Source organism: Myotis myotis, unplaced genomic scaffold, assembly GCF_014108235.1.
Source record: "Myotis myotis isolate mMyoMyo1 unplaced genomic scaffold, mMyoMyo1.p scaffold_m19_p_1, whole genome shotgun sequence".
Taxonomy (NCBI): domain Eukaryota; kingdom Metazoa; phylum Chordata; class Mammalia; order Chiroptera; family Vespertilionidae; genus Myotis; species Myotis myotis.
In genome coordinates, this window is record NW_023416313.1 from 14,408,198 (window position 1) to 14,427,563 (window position 19,366).

Below are 19,366 nucleotides of genomic sequence, written 5' to 3' on the forward strand. Positions count from 1 at the left end.
AAGGATGAAAAAGTAGATAAAAGAAGAGGACGACCAGGAGGAGGAGGAAGAGGACGGGGAAAGAACACACTGCTTCTTGCTCCATAATTGGAGCCGTAAAACAATGAATAGGCAGAGGGACTGGTCTGATTTATGCTGGAAGAGGCCCACCCCTTACTCTCACACGGCTTGGAGAATGATCATAAGGCGCTGCTTCCTGTAACATCCTTCATCACTGTGCCAGGGCAAGCTATTCCACTGGGAAATTGCCACTTTTTTCCTGCCCTCCCACTTTGTATCTATGCGGAGGCCAGTGATGAGAACAAACATGGCCATGGCATAAAATCCATTCAGCCGGGTTCCTCAAAGCTAATTTCACCATTTAATATTTGCTTTGTGCTAATTAAATTCTCCATTTCAATTGACTGTTCTAATCAGGGAAGTGCAAGGATACATAGAGAATGCATTTCTACTTATTTACATGCGGGGCGGATATTTATGCACTAATGATATTAGCCACAAACACAAAAATGTCGAATAGAACATACTCCCAAATCCTACTGAAACGTTGTAGCTCAGGCCTTCAGGCAGCAAAAGGAAGGAAAGAAACAATTGTTATTGCACAATAGCCATTCGAACCTCGACCAAACATCACCAGAAAGAGAAAATTCTCAGCATTCATTGTTATTCAACTCCCAGCTTTTTACATACGCTGTAGAAATAAAACATTGTGAAATTTCACTAAGTCATTTGGAGAGGGGGTGGGAAATCCAAACTTCAGTACAAGCACAGAAATAGCAATCTGACTGCACAAATAAACGAGAAATGTGCCCGACTGTGTTGAAATTCAATGCAATGAAAGAAAGGCCTTCAAAGAAGATAAGGTTTTAACCGCATCAAAAGGTTCTTGTGCAAAATGGATCATTCAAATCCCCAGGATGGCACTCGCCACTAATTAGTTTTGTTAGGTCTTTTGACATCAAGTTCAAGGAATCGCTGCTCAAAATTCCAATTTATGAAACACACTTCCAGGCAACCTAAGGCAGCGATTCAGATTTACATTAACAAACGTGTTGTTGTTCATATCCCTGTGGCAATGTTCATTCCCTGGACGTTATAGGAAAGCGACGGATATGAATCAAGGGTAGAGGAGACTAGCTTGCGTAGAAAGGTTAAGTAACTAAAAATATATGTACAACGTTGCTTCTAGGGGCAGAGGAGGCATGGAAAATGATAAGGACAAGTTTCTGGAACGTGTAAAGGAAAAGGGGGAATAGCTGGCTGGGGTCTATGAAGGGGTTATTTTACCACGACAAGCAGAATAAATACAGCCAATTGATACTGTGTACAACTGTGAAAAAAATCTCCACAGGAAATTTTAATCTTCAAGCTACGTTAAAAATGGGGTGGGGAAGAGAGGAGGAGGTTGGTAAGTGCATGAGGGTGAGAATATTTGTTTTTTCTTATTTTCACTTTTAGGGTTGATGATTAAATTGAACAAATCTTTATAAGACACCTATGGTGACAAAAATGAAGCAATTTACTATATTCACAAAGTTTACAAAAAAACATATGGCCACGTGGAGTGACCGTTTCAGAATTATGTTAGCAAAACTTCATAGTTATGTAGATGAGAACCTGCATATGTATTGCACTTGACTGATTTCCCTCCAAAATGATGGTTTCTAAGTTTAAAGCACTTGTAGATTTCTCAGCAATTATCTTAGAATAAAAGGACATTGGAAAGGTAGAATCTTCTTTGCAAATTATGAGAGCACTTCCTTTTTTAAAAAAAAAAAGAAAAGAAAAGAAAACAAATTTTATGAAGTTCTGCTTACCTGGGAGACTCCACAAACCGGAAACTTCTAGAGTTCTTAATTTTTTCTCCAGTTCAGCCACCCGATTCCCTAGGATTCTGGAAAAGGGGAGAATATTGCAGCAGACAGATTAGCAGGCATCTTATCAGCTTGCAAGCCTGTGAGCAGGCTACTTGGGAAACCCACTAGTACACTAAGAGAAAATGTTTTGAGATTTAAGATACATGCTAAAAATGGGATACACACACACACACACACACACACACACACGCACATTCTATTGGAAATACATATAAAAATAAAGTGCATAAGTTTTTAAAATACTAAATGTTGCCATTGAAGTGACTCCTCTCCCAAAAAGGTATTTCCTCTGAGAAGCTAAAGAATTATTCCACCATTGCCCCAACATCTTACAGAATTTCTATGTAGGAATTGCTCATTGCTAAAAATGATTATGCATTTTGAATACCCTTAGTAGCACCATACCTTGACTCTTTGAAGGTAGATCTGAGTTTTGGAAACAATCAAGTCTAACAAATACCATGCATGAATATACTTGGTAATGTTGCTTTGAGTCAATAACATAATAATATCTGCTCTCTTAGGACTAACCTATGTTGCACTGATGTCCAGTTCTTGCTTGCTATTCAGCATAATGCCTGGCATATGCTCAAAAACGTACTTGATTAAATAAATGTTTTTCTTTTCTCATGGCTTGTAATTATCAATGGAGAGAATTAAAAAATATAGACACTTCTAAAGAACTCTCAGTGATTGCAAAAATCACTAGAATAATGATATTGCTTTCCAAGGTGACCACTCTGACTCATGGATATGTGAGTTCTGGAATGAGTATTTGAAAAGACTATACTACTTATCCGGAAGTCAAACTTTGTGTATATGCATGGAAAGACATACAATGTGGGCATATATTTCCCCTCCTTTACACAAAATTAAACATGTTGGGAAATAATTTGATAGTCATCTAAAACTTCAATCACTCCCCACTGGTCTGGAAATTGAAAAAAGTCTTTATTGGAGAATTTTCTTGGCCCTGCTGTGCTAAAATGATGTGGAAATATCCCTTAAGAGCAAAGTTTCGGTTCTTTTCAACAGGAGAATTCATAACAGCAGAATTGTCCTCCCAGCTCTTTATATTCCAGAGATAGCTGCACACACCCACATATACACAGAGACATGAATATGTATATATCTGCACATATATATGGCTTTGAATTCATCCTTATTTTATCTGAATTGACTTACAGCATCTTAATTAACATTCCCTCTGAGTTCATGAAAAAGTCTTTGATATTACTGTGTGTGGTTTTCTTCATCTGGGTACTTAGAGCTTTTCTTTGCCTCTTTTCCTTAAGTCTTAAATTCTGCATAGTCTTGATCAATTACTTTCAATTTTCACTCCAATTGTTGGGTTTATTCTGCTTTCATGACTCTGACCCTTCAATAAACACTATTCTCCGTAATCTCATTTTCAATATTTTGCTCAGGCCTCTGATCCAAGCTGCCTTTTCACCAGCTGATGGGTTTGAGATGCAATCTCAGCCGTGTTCAAGTTGACGCCCGTTTCTTAACGAGATCAGATCATCTGTATGTGGCTGCCTCTTGGAAACAAACAATAAGGCTTAACTCTTCCCTGGACACTGAGGGAGGCCGTCAGGGCAACGCTGGAAGGCGTGGTGGGGAGACATTTGGCTGTATTCTTTCTGATGTTCCCAGATAATAGCCATGTCTCCCAGAAATGGAGTGAGGTGAATTTGCTGGTGTTCCCAACCACATACTTTCTAAGTTTGTCAGGGGTGACTGCTTTTTGGGCCAGGTACTGAAATCTGATGCAGGGCTGCAGGCAGTGAAATGGACCCAGCAGGAGTTGTGGTAGTAGAAACAGTATCAATAGCAATAGCAACTGCAATACTGTTAACAAAAAACAGCAAAACTAACCTTTCCCGAGTCCTGGACATGAATTGGGGTCCGTGCTGAACACCTACCAGATTTGCATTATCTCATCAGACCTGACAAAAGCCCTGGAGTGCACATTGTTTTTTTAATCCTTCTTTCACACATGTGGACCCTAAGGAACAGAGAGGTTAACCAACTTGCCTAAGGATGCAGAGTTCATCTCAAAAACCTGTCTTTTCACAACACTCAGTGCTCTTACCCGCCTTACTCTATTCCTCCCATTAGGAAACAGAGGCATGGAAGTTAGTTAACTTGACCAACACCATATGCAGGACTCAGCTGGTGATGAGTCTGGATTTGAACCTGTCAACCCATGGTCACTGGCACCAATTCCAAAGCCAAGAGGAACCCCCGATTTGGGGTGCAGTGAAGAAGGAAACTTTATTTAGTGCAAACAGCTCAACGGCAATATAGCAGGGCTCTGAGGCTGCCCCAGGTCCTGGACCCTCTTCAGCTCTGCAGCTCTGCTCCAATCATAGAAATGGGATTCTTTAGTCTTCCCTGAAAAGTATGTTCCCTAATCCAGAGCTGATTTATATAGACAGAAGTCCCCGCCCCTGGTGCCTGATTAGTTGGTTGCCATGCAAATGAGGATGCCAAATCAATCCTTAGTTTGATTGGTCCAAAGACACTGTCCTGATTGGTCAGAATAGAGCTGCTCTAATTGGCTGGGGAAAGCCTCAGTCCCTTGAAATGGGACTCCAGGAATTCCTTTGTAAGGGCTGGCTCAGATGGCAGGAACACAGTGCAGGCAGAAAGACAGTTCAGTGCAGAGGCAGGCATTTTAATGCAGAGGCTTCTCCCCCAAAGTACTGCTTTTGTGGGAGGCCCCTGTGCAAAAATGGCTACTAGACTCCTTAAAAAAAAAAATTGAGCCTAGTTAGCCACCAGCAGCTCTTCTTAGTGCTCCAGGTTCACAAACCTAAGCTTCAGTTTGCCTCCAAAGTGCATACTGTTAACCAATACCCAGTAATGGCAATGGGAAATAAGCTTTCTTGTGTCTGGAGCAAATTCTCATTAAAACTGTTTATATTGAAATATGCATGTAACCACAGCTGACTTGCCAAATATAACCCAAGATGCTTCAAATGACAAAGAGGGACCTCCTGATTGGTTTGACACTGAAAGAATATGGCAGGTGGTCTACTGAACGGCACGTGCGGCCCAGGAAGAGAAAAGGGCTATTTGGGTCTTAACAGCTGTCTGTATTTATAGATGGAGATGGTGGAAGTAAGAGCAGGGTCCATTCAATTCCATTTGACCAAATCAACAAACCATCACTGAGGCTGTAGGGGATAATGCAGAGCAGCAGACCCTGTCCTTATATTTGAGGGACTAAAAGCCTGGTGGGAGACAGACACACAGATGTGTGCAGGCACGCGCAGTGCCAGTGGAAAGCATTAATAACAGCTGATATTTATCAATCACGTGTTCTGTACCAGATATTACTCTAAGCACTACACAGTAATTATCTCAATCCCTTGCCACAACCAATGAGGCAGCTCTTACCATCCTAATTTTGTAGATGTGGGAACTGAGACCCAGGGAGGTCAACTAATGTGCCCAGGGTGACACAGCTGTTAAGCGAAGGGGCCTGGAAAGACACAAGTCCTTCAGTAGAACTGAGCAGCAGAACCGAAGAGTGAATGAAAGATGAATCCAGAGAGGCTTGTAGGGACCAAGATTTAATTATCTTGTTGCCATATTGACAATGTTAAGACTTATACACTGGAGAGATGTTGAAGGGTATTAAGCATAGAAGTAGCATAATGAGGTTTAGGAAAAGTATTCTTGATGCAGTGTTGAGAAGGGACTGGAAGAAACCAGTTAGAAAGTCATTGTCCAGGTCGGTGATGATGGTGGCCTGAAACAAGTCAATGGGGGATGCAGGGAAGCTAAAGGAATGAGGCAACAAGCAGGAGGCAGGTGAGGAGTGTGAGGCATCTACAGCATCTCCATCTGGACATATGGGAGGGAGGAAAGAGATGAGAGTGTAGCCTGGGGGAGTGGATCTGCTCACCAACAGCATGGGAGAATTCAGAAGAACAGGGGACTAGACTACCCCCTGTGTAAGGCAAGAAAGGACCAGAGAAGCACACCTGGAGATGGAGGAGAACAGCTAGGGAAATGTGGGGCCTTGGAAGTCAAGGGAAGAGGGTTCCAGGTGTGATGGTGTGATGAGTGTTGCCTTATTCTAGAAATGGTCATACTTCCAAAGGAAAGTTTAGAGGAGGTCACGTGGAAGCTGTGCCCGACCCTTGATAGAGATGTGTCAGTGGAGGCAATGAAATCCAGAATCCAAGTGACAGGCTTGAGACAAAAGACTATGAAAACATTGAGGCTGTGACTATAGATGACTCTCCAAGTAGTTGAGCAGGGGATAGGAGACAGGGCAGTAGCTTGAGGCTAAACAGGCTGGAGAGAGGATTTTTTTATTTTTGTAGGCTAGGGGAGATTTTAAACAAAATTTGTAATTAGCTACAGTTTGTTTTAAGATAGGGGAGATTTCTGCATATGCCCACCTAATAGTCTAGGAAAATCCTCAAGATGTCAGGACTCTGGATTTTCAGTAGCAGTTTTCGATAACAACAACATCAGAGGGGATCTCCAAAGACGGAACTAACTCAAGAACTGGCCACCACTGTGCCTCTATCCTTGCTTTCTGGACAACATAGGGAACAGAAATCCCTGAGTGAGGGTCCTTGGGGAGAGTCGGGACCTGAAGCAGCGGCAAAGGGCTGTGGCTCTCCACAGCCTGGAGATAGCCCTGCCCCCACCTCCACCCAGGTGACCTTCTTTTGAATCTTTGCTCTGATCCATGATAGTTCATGCTGCTACTAAGATCCTGAATGTCTAAGCTATTCACCATTGGCCAGGGAAGGGGAAGAGCAGTGAACAGTTTTAGGCACAGCAGCAAGGGTAGCGAAAGGCCAGTGTGTCTTCATAAATTCACCACCACCACCATCCCACCACCCCACGCTGGCAAAGTGATGGATTGTTGAGAAGGCCTGGAGAACTAAAGGTGGTGTTCCATGAAATGGTACTTTAACATCTGCCTCTTCTATTAATGCTTTGCCATCTGTCTATAAGACAAGTGAACCTCATCTCTTTTTTAGCAATAATCAGACAACTGCCAACTCTTTGGCAACAAATACCTCAAGCAAAATGCCTAGTAATTGAATGTCCTCTCAAAATGCAAAGTCCTGTTTTTGTCATCAATTCTTTAAGATGGCTCCCATTGCACTTTCTCAAGGGGTGGGCAGTAACCGTCAGTCAGTGAGGAAGACACTTCTGGCACAGGGTATCTTTATTCCTACGTGCGATGCTCCCCCAAAACAAAGCTATCTTGTTATTTTAGTTACAAAACCCTAAATCATGGGGAATAACAACAAGCAGACGAAATTCACATTCTATTCTTAGCCCACACTCCATTTGTTGTTTAGTTTTTATACATGCTCCCAAATAAAACATTTATCAAAAGCATGAAACTTAAGACCTTCTTAGTATTAAAAATGGCACATTAGGTACTCTATGTACTGATGTGAAGCAATCTTCAAGATCTATTGTTATGGGCGAAATGCAGAACAGTGAAAAACCTTAAAAAATATGTATGTTAGCTACTATTTATTAAGAGAGAGAGAGAGAGAGAGAGAGAGAGAGAGAATACCTATACAAATATACATGAGCATTTTTGCATATCTATATAAATACATTCTGCACTTGCGTATATATGCATGTTTGGGAAGGATTCCTAAGAAATGAGGAACGGTGGTTTCTTCCAGGAAGGGAAACTGGGTGGCTAAGAGACAACAGTAGTTTGGAGATCCAGTAAGTCCTAACTTAACGTCCTCAATAGGTTTTTTGACTTTAAGCAAAATGATGTATAAGAAAACCAGTTTTACCAAAGGCTGATTGATATAAACAAGAGTTACGTGCCTTTTCAACACAGCAACATGATACCAAAATAACACTGAATGAACCACTGTTATTTAAGGACCTGCTGTATATTGTTGTTTAACCTTTTATTCTTTTAAAAAAATATATATTTTTATTGATTTCATGAGAGGAAGGAAGAGGAAGAGACAGAAGTATCAATGATGAGAGAGAATCATTGATGGGCTGCCTCCTGCATGCCCCCTACTGGGGATCAAGCCTACAACCTAGGCATGTGCCCTGACTGAGAATCAAACCATGACCTCCTGGTTCAATGTTCAACCACTGGGCAACAGTGGCCGGGCTGTTTAACCTTTTAGGTGTGAACCACGAAATGATTCAAAAATATTCAAGTTAAAAACGAAAAGATGCATTAAAGCAAAAATAAACCTAGGAAAATGCAAATGTCAGTCTTTCTGAAAAGAGGTGGCAACCCATTGGGAATCCATAGGGACGCATTAGGAAATCAACTTGTCAGAGAGGCGCGGGTGTCAGGTCAACAGCAATGTGGAACACTGCAGGGCTCTGCCTGAGAAAAGAGAACTCGTGCCTGTTCGAGGAGATTCCCATTCCTTCTCCCTCCCCTTAGAAGTAGCTGCATTTCAGCCTCTGGCTGTTTCATTCATTGGTTAAGATTTCTTTAAAAAGAATCTTTGAAATGACTTCTGTCAATAAATTACCCTTGTCATTTCTTTGAGATTGCCCAGACTCCCTCCACTGCTCTCTGCCTTTTATATATATCTTAATCTCCTGCGCGATCTTCCCTTCCCTTCCATCTCCTCTTTTTCCTGTTTTGTTTCTACAATACTCTCAATCACTTTCCAGGGCCCGACTCCCCCAGCCCTCCCCTTCTTGCTGGAAGCCCAGCCCTTGGTTGCTGCTCTCTTCTTCCACCCCTTCATTTGGGTTCTGGGTGTAGGTCTTGTAAGCAGGTCCAGCAGGGCCCAGTGCAAAATGAAAATGGGGAGCCTCCTTGCTGAACAATAATTAAGAATTTCAATATGGAGACAGGAGCGGCAGACCCCATGCAGGGCCCTCCTGAGCACGGAGTGCTGACAACCACGGGGTGGGATTTGCAGTGTTTGTTGCTTTAATTTATTGTTTATTCACCAATTCTCTGAACACTTTCTGTTTTGCTTCTGTCGTCGCTAATGGCTACTTCAACTTGCTTGATTTTGCCCAACACAGTCAGTATCTATCTATCTATCTATCTATCTATCTATCTATCTATCTATCTATCTATCTATATACATAAAAGCCTAAGCGACCGTTATGACCGGTCAACCGGTTGCTATGATGATGCACTGACCACAGCCAACCACCTGTGGCTGGCCAATCTCCTGCGGTCCCTCCCCCTGGTCGGCTGTTCCTGATCAGCCCCGATTAGCCCCAAACGCTGGCCTGGTGGACAGGTAGGCTGCATTACCCTGGCGAGTGTACTATCAAAATCACCATTTAATATGCATTGCTCAGGGGATGGGTCAGGTAAGCATTCAATAAGCAATGGTCAGTATTATTTGCTTGCTTGACCTCAGCAGAAGCATAGTTCCAGGTTAAGGAGTTTCCTTCCAGATTGAAGGGTTCTCACCCACCCCCCTTAAGACATGCGGTCCCACCAGTAGCCATCACCCCACATCTCTCCTGTCCATCCCCCCCACCCCCCCACGAAAGGCCCAACCACCTACTTGTTGGTCTGCCTCTGGTGTTGGATGACCATGTTTTTCTCGTGGATCGTCTCCAAAAGGGCCGTCGCCAAAGATTTCAGATCAGAAATGGACTGCGGAGTCGCCGGCAGACTGCACCCATGATCCTCTGATAGCAGATCCTGGACTAGTGGGACAGAACAGTGACAACTCAGACTCAAGTTCATCCGGAACCCTGGAATGCAGACCTATGTCAGCTCTTCCTGGACACTGACAGGGGCCCAGCCTCTAACTGCTGCGGGGTTGCATTGGAGAGTCCACTTCAAGGCTCAAAAGTACAACAGAATGAAATTCAGTGTGTGGGTTAAACAGGAAGGCGGAAGTCCTCATGGATTTTTTATCAACAACGTTTAAAAGGAGAACAATCTGTTGCACTTGTCCAGTATTTTATAATTTCAAAGATACGTTCCTATTGACTAACTCATTTGAGACTTAAAATGAACAACAATAAAAAATCCACCTGGAAAGCAGTGTTTATTCTCATTTCACGGACTGGAAAGCAAAGTGCAGATGGATGAAAAACATTGGCTGAAGGTCACGCAGCCGTGCTAATGACAATGACTCTAGTCATGACCGCCTTCCTGTACGTCAGAGTTTCCCAGGGTGTGCACCTTTAGTAGCAAGATAATGTGGGAGACTGTTTAAACTACAAAATACATTCTGTATATGCACATTTTTGGAATGGGTAGATGGACTAAGGGTTTACACAAAAAGTCAATGACTACTTGTACTCCCACCAGACAGAAAAAGGAAAGTATAAATCACGTTTTTTGTGTGTGTTTTTCACATATTAGCATAGTTTAATTATTTTAGCCAACTGAAAACTACATACAAAACAAGATTAGCATGATTATTTGTTAAGAGGCTCCATGTTAACTGAATTAATTAAATTAATATGATTTACTAAATTAATATGACTATTGTTGTTTTTTAATCTTCATTTTTTTAAGTTTCTTTATTGATTAAGGTATTATATATGTGTTCTTATCCTCCCATTGCCTCCCCAAACCCCCACCTATGCCCTCACCCCCCTGTTCTGTGTCCATTGGTTAGGCTTATATGCATGCATACAAGTCCTTTGGTTGATCTCTCCCCCTTCCCCCCACCCTCTAATCTTCATTGTTGAAAGGATCACATCAGTCCTCCTTTTCCCATTAACCTCTTCCAGCCCGTTCCCATCCTCCCCCTACCCCCAAACCTTCACCACCCCATCGTCTGTGTCCATGGGTTCACTATATGTTTTTGGACACCTTTCCTACATACCTATACATAGCTATACTAATTCATACATTTTTCTTCAAAAATGGGAAAAAAAGCTCTGCTCTTTTCACTTAACTTGATGTCTCATCCTGAGTATCTCCTTAAATAAAATGTAAGAGCTGCTTAGTAGTTCATATACAGATCTACAATAAATAAATGTTGTTTCCAATGTTTTTTATTATAACTAATGTAGGAAGAACTTTCTCGAAGCAAAACGTCTGCATAGGTCTCTAGTTACCAGTTTAAGGCATCTCGTAATAGGTTGCCCAACTCTTATTAGCAAAGGTTGCCCAGATTTGCTGCTCAGCGGCGGTGTTTGAGTGTGGCTGGCAGGCCCCACGGGCAGTGGTAAGACTGGTCTCAGCACTCAAAGATGCTATGCATCAAGAGTATCCAAAACTAAATGTAGACAGGCTACCACACATTTCTATAGAGTATTGTAGTTTTCTTTAAAAAAAAAAAAAAAAAATCTACCCTAGCTGGTTTGGCTCAGTGGATAGAGCGTAGGCCTGCTAACTGAAGGATCCCAGGTTCGATTCTGGTCAAGGGCACATGCCCAAGTTGCAGGCTTGGTCCCCAGTTAGGGGGTGTGCAGGAGGCAGCCAATCAATGATTCTCTCTCATCATTGATGTTTCTATCTCTCTCTCCCTCTCCCTTCCTCTCTGGAATTAATAAAATTATATTTTTTAAAAAATTTTATATAAAAAAAATCTAGGGTGTCCTTTTCTAGTAGAATAAAGAAAAAAGTTGCTTGGAAAAGTGCCTTGGGTGTTAGTTAAGCTGGAGAGTCAGCATTTTTTTTCCACGCCACCCTCGCTCTGATTAAGACTGCCATCTGATTGTTGCCATCTGCACTGCCAATGACCCGAATATGGGCCAATCGCGCATGTTCAACCCGAGGCTTACGATTAAAACTGAGTTCCCAGATCGTAAGCATCAGAAGCAAGCTCTCTGCTATTTGTCCCCCTGGATGGTTCCCGGAAGACCATTATTTTTCATGGGAATTGACAGGGAGGAGAAACAAAATTGCAACCAATACAAGCTTCCTTGAAAAAGGCATATGCTCCATGATAAAATGACTCCAGCAGCTCCGAGACTTCTATTCAAAGAGGCCAGGAAAAAGGGAAATTCAATGAGGTTGCAACATGTACTCATAGATGCTAAGATGGTGATCAGAGAAGGAAAGAAGAGCACAGGGCCAGGGAAAGGACACAGATGAGGGCCAGTTATCAGGAAAACCTCTAAGGCAGAGGTTCCTAAAGCAGGCCCCCGCCCCCCCCCCCCCCAAACCACGCATCATCCTCACCTGTCAATCCCTAGGGCCCACCCCAGGCCTACTAAATCAGGAACCCAGTAATCTGTGCTCTAAGGAGCCCGCCAGGGAATTCTGATGCAGGCGGAAGTTTCTAAGGGTCAGCTTGGTTTCCGGTCCTCAAAACGAGATGTGATTGACAGCTCTAGCATTCTGGGGTCCGAGTGGTCCCCCCTGAGAACAAGCCCTACCTTGCTTTGCAGAGAGGACGCCCGTCAGAGCACTGCTGCTAGATCTGCCCTGGCCTTTTGTGTTCTTCCGTCTCTCGAGAGCATTCTAAAGCAGGATTGGGAGAAAAAGAAAAACCTGTCAGAAAAGCCAATCATGGAAAAATACCTCGTTACGTTTAGTCGCATCCTCCCAGTTCAAGAACCCTTGGCAAACCCCCGAGGCTGCCCCACTTGTTCAAGTTCCGAGTCCCTGCCACAAGGTTGGGGTTTTTATGGTCCCGGGAAAGAGGTTTTTAAAAGTGGGTGCCTGGCAGAATGACAGCAATTTCCCTCTCCCAAAGAGAAAAGGCACTTAATGCATATTTGTTAAATGATCAAATCTCAGCCTCATGTGTGAAGCCACTGGTTATGGAAACCCTTCCGAACAGACAGAAGGTGGAAAACAGGTTCACTTTCATGTACCGAGGCCCAGAATTCGTTGGTGGTATTTGGAAGGATTCCATGGTTGGACTGGAAAAAGAGCCACGGCCAATCAGTGATACCTGCCGTGGACACAGAAAGGGAAGTGCACGGATGCCACCTAAATGTCATTCCGAGAAGAGACTCTTACATTGAAATGGATATGTACTGCCCAGCTAGTGTGATCAGTGGTTGAGCATCAACCTATGACTCAGGAGGTCACGGTTCAATTCCCTGGGTCAGGGCACATGCCCAGGTTGTGGGTTGGATCCCCAGTGGGAGACATGCAGGATGCAGCTGATCAATGATTCTCTCACATCACTGATGTTTCTATCTCTCTCTCCCCCTCTCCCTTCCTCTCTGAAATCAATAAAAATATGTTTTAAAAAAGAACAAGGAACCAAATTATACCTAAATAATTCCCTTAATAAAAAAATTGGTGTGTACCATACAGCCAGTGCTTGGCACATAGAAGAGCAGAATGCGTGTTCTTGAATGCATTCGTGCATATTTTAAAGTTATGTATTAATTATACATCTTTAAAGCTGCATTCTTCTTTGGCTGCATGTGTATATATAGACGGGTATAAACTAATGTGTGGCCCCCACAGAACGGAAAAGAGGAACAGCATGGAGATTTCTGAGAAAAAAGCCCACGTCAAAAGCCAGGAAAATGAGAAGGCTCTCTCCCCCAAGCATCTAGACTGCTGTAAAACTTCCCCCTCAGCAAGGGAAATCAATCTATTTTCAAAGCAGAGAAACCCAGGAGATTTCTCTAATTATAACACTTACAAGTAACATCTGCAGAAATAGATATTATCAAACTAATGGTGCTGGAATGAGACGCAATAACAGCAGGGCGAACTTAGACACCCTGTCCTTTCAGAGTGACGTGAACACTATGGTCTGGATTGTGATTTTCTAATCTTTGTTTCTCCGTCGCTCAGAAACATTTTCTTAGGGACGACGATGAGACCAATCGCATCTGGTGACAGAACAGTTTCTAGAAAAGCCAGGTAAGAAGCCTGAGGTCGTATGGACCGACCGAGGCTGTGAAGGGGCCGTGTCTGGATTCTGGGGTCTCCGTGTGCCCCGTCCTGGTAACAGCAATGAAGGAACTCTCGCAAAAGCTGTTTTGTTGTCTCGGGTTTAATTCTCATCAGTTACCTCGGTGAAAGCTCTTATGGGCCTCTCTCTGGGAGGGCAGGCACTAAGGTATCTTTGGCACATAGAAGACAATGAAATAGGATGGCATTTACATGTGCAATGGAATCGCCAATGCCATCGCCATGGTTCTGCTACCTTGTATTTGGCAATGTTGGATTTCAAGAGGTTGACCTCTTCATGAAGTTGCTTTAATCTCTCTTGAAGGTACCTGGAAAAACAAATACACCTAGAAAGTGTTTGGGGGCAAGAAAACCAAACCAAAACAAAAAAACATGCATTCACATAGGAGAGGAGGAAAAAAGCACATGCCTCAAGAGCCATCTTTTACATACAATGCCTGCCACCGAGGGGAGCAGAGAAAAGTGTGTCTGTGCGACCTCTGCTTAAGTGGCTGCGATCAAGGTCAAATATGCCCAAATCACAGAAACCCCGCTTCAGAAGAGCCCCGTGCAGAGATCCCCTAAGGGATAGCCACACGCTTTTCACATAATTCTCATTAAGATGATTCCACTGGGAAGGCAGGCGGGAAGAAGCAACACCAGACATAACATTGAGTTAGACACATACACACACTGAAATTTGCCTCGGGGAAAAGAAGCAGCTCAGGGAATTTCTCAATTTATTTTCTCATTCTTTTCTCTCTCCTTGATAGCAATAACAGGCAGCTTTCACTGGCTCCCTGGCCTCTCGCCCAATTGGGGGGGGGGGGGGAGGAGGAGAGAGAAAGGGGCACACGTGGGCGTGCAGGTGTGTGGTGCTTCTTTCTGACATTTACTACTAATCTGTGACATTAATATTATTGTTTGGGTGTGTGTGTGGAGGGGGGGCGGGGGGGGGGGGGGAGATTGTGATGTACCTTCCATTGTAAGGCAATTCTCTCAAATGTGAATAGGGCTGCAAATAACTCCTAGCCCACAGGCCAGTGGTGAGCCAGCATTCGACCTGCTGGCAGGCCCGGCCCGGCCACTTGCCTGTTCTCCATGCACAGGGCGTCCACGTCAATGATGCGGTTCTCATGGCCGCCCAGGATGTGGTTTAGCTCCTGGTTGAGCCTCTCCACCTTGTCCTGGTAGGAAGACCGCTCCTCCTTCACGTCCTGAAGCTCATCCACAGAGGCCTGCAGGTCATGCTCCAGAGATTCAATCTGAAACCAAAGGAAGCGCCCTTCCTCAAGATGTTCTTCAGGCACCCGCTTTACGGCCAGCGATGGAGCTTTCTGTGTGGCTGACTGATTTTTAGAGAGCGCATAAGACAACCCGCACGCTGTAAAACTGTAAGAGCCACTCACTGGAATACGATCAAAGCTACAAGGAAGAGGCCGGCGTCCTGCCAGACACTTCCTCTGTCTAAGGTGGGAGGGGTGCTCCGGCTTGGAGAAACAGAACCGATCCCTTACCAACGGGCAGCGTGCCCTGAAATCAGAGGCTCGGAGAGGCCAAATCCCGACGCTGGGAACAGCAGCCAGTGTCTTACAAACATGGGCTTTTTCAAGCCGCTCTAGGCCCAGAAATCGTGTTCTGCTCTTCAAAACCAATTAGCAAGAGAAGGAAAGCAAGTCTGGGCTCTCTTAGCTGTTCCCTAACTAGGACTCTGTACCCGTTGAGATTTTGCCTAAAAAGCACTGCTCAGCATTTGAGCGGAAACTTGCAAATTAAGGCCAGTTTGTCACGTTTTGTTCTCTCCTTGTCTATCCTGGGTAAGGGGGGGGAGTTTCTTATTGTGCTCAGAACAATGGTATCCAAAGTCACAGAGCAGACCTGCTGGAAGCCAGAAACACAGAGGCGACCTGGGGGAGAACCCAAGAAGGAAAAGCACTGGGCTGGCATCCTCCTTCCTCCTCTGACCTGCATCCCAGGCACCTCACACCCTCTGGGCAACAGGGACACGGTCCAGTCTTCTCTGTGTTGTGTCCAGCTGTGCAAATCCACCTCCTGCTATGAACGGATGTTTGTGATACCTGTTCCTTCGCTCTCTCCAGCTGCTGAACCAGGTCTTCGCGCTCATGGGCTGCAAAGTGCCGCACACCGATTTCTTCATCTCCAAGCCTCTGTTTGGCAATTGTCATCCTCAACAGCTGCATTTCCCATTAGTAGGAAAGGGAGAAAGAGAGGGAGAGAGTTAAAATGAGTAGATTAAACAAACAAACAAACCCAAGCACACCAGGCAGAAAGTTTTGAAAGATTTTCAAGAAATGCCGGGGAAAAGCAGAAGACAAAGAAATGTCTTGCCAATATCATAAATTTTTAGAAATATATTATATTTTGTCCATGCATGCACATACACATGTATGCATGGTACAAGGCTATAGAAACACAGGCCTGGGCATTTGAAGGTGGAAGTCCTGTGTAGCATAGCCCTGGTGAGGAAACCAACTCTGGGTTTCTTTTAAACTTAGCAGAAATTTAAAAGAAATGATAGCACATGCTGTGATGAGCATGCTTCCACACTCCCAACAATGAGGCCATATTATCAAGAGCCTTAAAAATGTCCCAACCTAATGATCCAGTAACTTAACTTCTGACAATCTGGGCTAAGAATAATCCCAGACAGGGACTAGCTTTAGGAAAAAAGAAAAAGTAGATTGCAGTGTTATTTATAGAAAGGGTAAACAAACTAGAACAGCCTCTAACAATAGTGGAATTGTTAGCAAACTATAATGCAATCAATCAAGGGGCTTCTTTGTAGCTGTTTTAAATAAGGGTGATGTGAACTATGTAATCCCACTGACATGTTTAGAATGCCATGTTAAGTGGAGGGGGGAAGCAGATTACTAACTTTCATATGCAGTAGGACTAAATTATACTGAGATAGACAAATAAAAAAGAAAAATATGACCAAATATATCAAATTACTTAAATGTTTAGGTGATGTTGAGACTGTGTATGCTGCTCTTTCCTTTGTTTTATTTTGTTTTTAATTTAAAAAATGTTTTCAATTACAGTTTACATTCAATATTATTTTGTTTTAGTTTCAGGTGTACAGCATAGTGAGTGGTTAGATATTCACATACTTTACAAAGTGTTCCCTCCCCACCATATTTCCAATGTCAACCTGGCACCATATACAGTTGTTACAATATTATTTACTATATTCCATATGCTGTACTTTACATCCCGAGACTATGTTTTAACTACAAATCTATACTTCTCATACCCTCACCTTTTTCACCCAGTCCTCTAAGCCCTCTCCCCTTTCAACCATCAGTCTATCTATACTCTGTATTGTTTGTTCACTTATATTGTTCTTTAGATTTCACATATAAGTGAAGTCATAGGCATTTGTCTATCTCTGACTAACCTACTTCACATAGCATAATACCCTCTAGGTCCATCCATATTGTAAGATTTCATTCTTTTTTTAATGGCTGAGTAATATTCCATTGTATATATGTACCACTGCTTTTTTATTCACTTATATATTGATGGATACTTGGGTTGCTTCCATAGCTTGGCTATTGTAAAATGCATATATTCTTTCAAATCAGTGTTTTGGGTTTCTTCGGATACATCCCCAGAAGTGTAATTACTGGGTTATAAGGCAGTTCCATTTTTTATTTTTTAAGGTAAGTAACTCCATACTGTTTTCCACAGTGGCTACACCAGCCTGCATTTCCACCAACAGTACATGAGGGTTCCCTTTTCTCCACATCCTTGCTAACACTTGTATTTTCCTAACTTTTAAAATAACTATGCATGACTTTCATAACATATGTTGGTAAATCCCTAGGGATATAATTCCAGTCCTCAGAAATGCAATTTTCCCAAGGATCCCCACAGAATGCATAGCTTCCCCAGACTGCAGGGCCAACCTTCACAGGCAGCGCCAAACCTCCAGGTAGGGCCACAGTGGGAATTCTGTGAGACCAGGAAGATGCAGTGGTCCCAGAGGACCCCTTATGTTCCCATTAGTGCCAGGCAGGTTGCCATTACAGTGACTTTTAAAAGTTACAGTACTGCTTCCAGATGCTTCTTCTAAAAAGGTTGTAAGCCTGACTCCCCCGCCTCCCTGTAGGGTGTGTGTGGATGGGCTTCATATATGGATGAGATCCTGGGGACAGTTTTTCCCTGTTACACAGTGCCTGCTTGGGACACACTTTTCCTTGTTCCTGCCAATGAATCTTGAGGGATTAGTTGCCAGTAGAGGAAATGGCTTTATTTTCAAGTCTCTGAAGGATTTAGGGGCAGGGGAGAGAAAGTTAAAAGGCAAAGTAGAATATTAAGTAGATTGAAATAATAACAAACTTGGAAAAGAAATGATGACTGGAGAAAAGTGAAGAGCATTTTCAAATGACATCAGCTTGGGCTCCTTATTTAAAAACTACTCAGTTGAACTGGACATATATTTATTGTGCACCTACTATGTGTTAAAGTAGCGGTTCTCAACCTGTGGGTCACGACCCCTTTGGCGGTCGAACAGCCCTTTCACAGAGGTCGCCTAAGACCATCCTGCCTATCAGATATTTACATTACAATTCATAACAGTAGCAAAATTACAGTTATGAAGTAGCAACGAAAATAATTTTATGGTTGGGGTCACAACATGAGGAACTGTATATAAAGGGCCAGAAGGTTGAGAACCACTGTGCTAAAGCATCATTGGTGTTGGGCAGACAATGTTTCAGGCAGCAGAACAGCTTACAGAAGACCTGGCAGAGGCTATACACAGACAGCTGTGCTTGATGGAATCTGATCACAGTCAAGCCACATTAGTCAAGGATTCTGTATTTTCAAATTTGCCCAAATTTATTTGTAACTTCAAAATCAACACCCGTGGCACTTCTAAATCCTGCATGGGCATGGGTGAACAAGTGCAGAGTTGCAAAAAAATGTGCGTTGTCTATCAGCCTGGCTCCCAGCTGAGGTTGAAAGAGGCAATGCTCTGCCCTTGCTTAGCTCTCTACATAAGTGTCCTTTCCGTGGTCTATTTAGTGCCGCATTTTTCTGTCTTTTTTTTCCTCCTGTTTAAAATGGCCCCCATGCATAATGCTGAAGTGCTATCTAATGTTCCTAAGCACAAGAAGGCTGTGATGTGTCTCACAGAGAAAATAACGTGTGTGTTAGCCAAGCTTCATTCAAGAGTAAATTACGTGCTATTGGTTGAGTTCAATGCTGATGAATCAACAGTATGCATTAAATAAATGTGACTTTAAACAGAAACAAAACACACATAAATCAAGATTATGTATTGATCCACTGACAAAAATGTTGTGATCAGAGGCTCACAGAAACCTGTCAAGCAATGTTGGCACCAGTTCGAAGTCAACAGGAATCCCCAATTTGGTGTGTGCTGAAGAAGGAAACTTTATTCAGTGCAAAGAGCTCAACTGTGATATAACCAGGCTGTGAGAAAGTGCTCTCTCTCCCTGAGCCAGAAGGAAGCTGGCTTATATAGACAGAAGTCTCCAATCCTGGCCCCAATTGGTCTGTCCTCATGCAAATAAGGATTCCAAATCCTTGAAGTTTGATTGGTTTAAAAGGCACACTCTGATTGGTCAGTGAAGAGCTGCACAGCTCCGATTGGACAGGAAATGCCTCAGTTCTATTGGTCAAAACAGGATTCCAGGAACTTCTTTATAAGGGCTGGCTCAGA

At 43.2% G+C, this 19,366-nt stretch overlaps 1 protein-coding gene across 6 annotated transcripts in view; it reads right to left on the minus strand.

Moving 5' to 3' along the window:
• CCDC149 (coiled-coil domain containing 149) overlaps positions 1 to 19,366 on the minus strand; it is a 100,511-nt gene that overhangs the window by 17,841 nt on the left and 63,304 nt on the right. For 5 of the 6 annotated variants that reach the window (XM_036330233.1, XM_036330248.1, XM_036330214.1 and 2 more), the window contains exons 5-11: positions 15,735 to 15,851; positions 14,749 to 14,921; positions 13,913 to 13,985; positions 12,174 to 12,258; positions 9,392 to 9,536; positions 1,818 to 1,894; positions 528 to 560 (exon numbers count right to left, since the gene is read on the minus strand). In XM_036330233.1, the coding sequence (XP_036186126.1) occupies positions 528 to 560; positions 1,818 to 1,894; positions 9,392 to 9,536; positions 12,174 to 12,258; positions 13,913 to 13,985; positions 14,749 to 14,921; positions 15,735 to 15,851 (703 nt within the window). The remainder of the gene's footprint in view (positions 1 to 527; positions 561 to 1,817; positions 1,895 to 9,391; positions 9,537 to 12,173; positions 12,259 to 13,912; positions 13,986 to 14,748; positions 14,922 to 15,734; positions 15,852 to 19,366) is intronic. The other variant, XM_036330256.1, reaches the window with a different exon arrangement.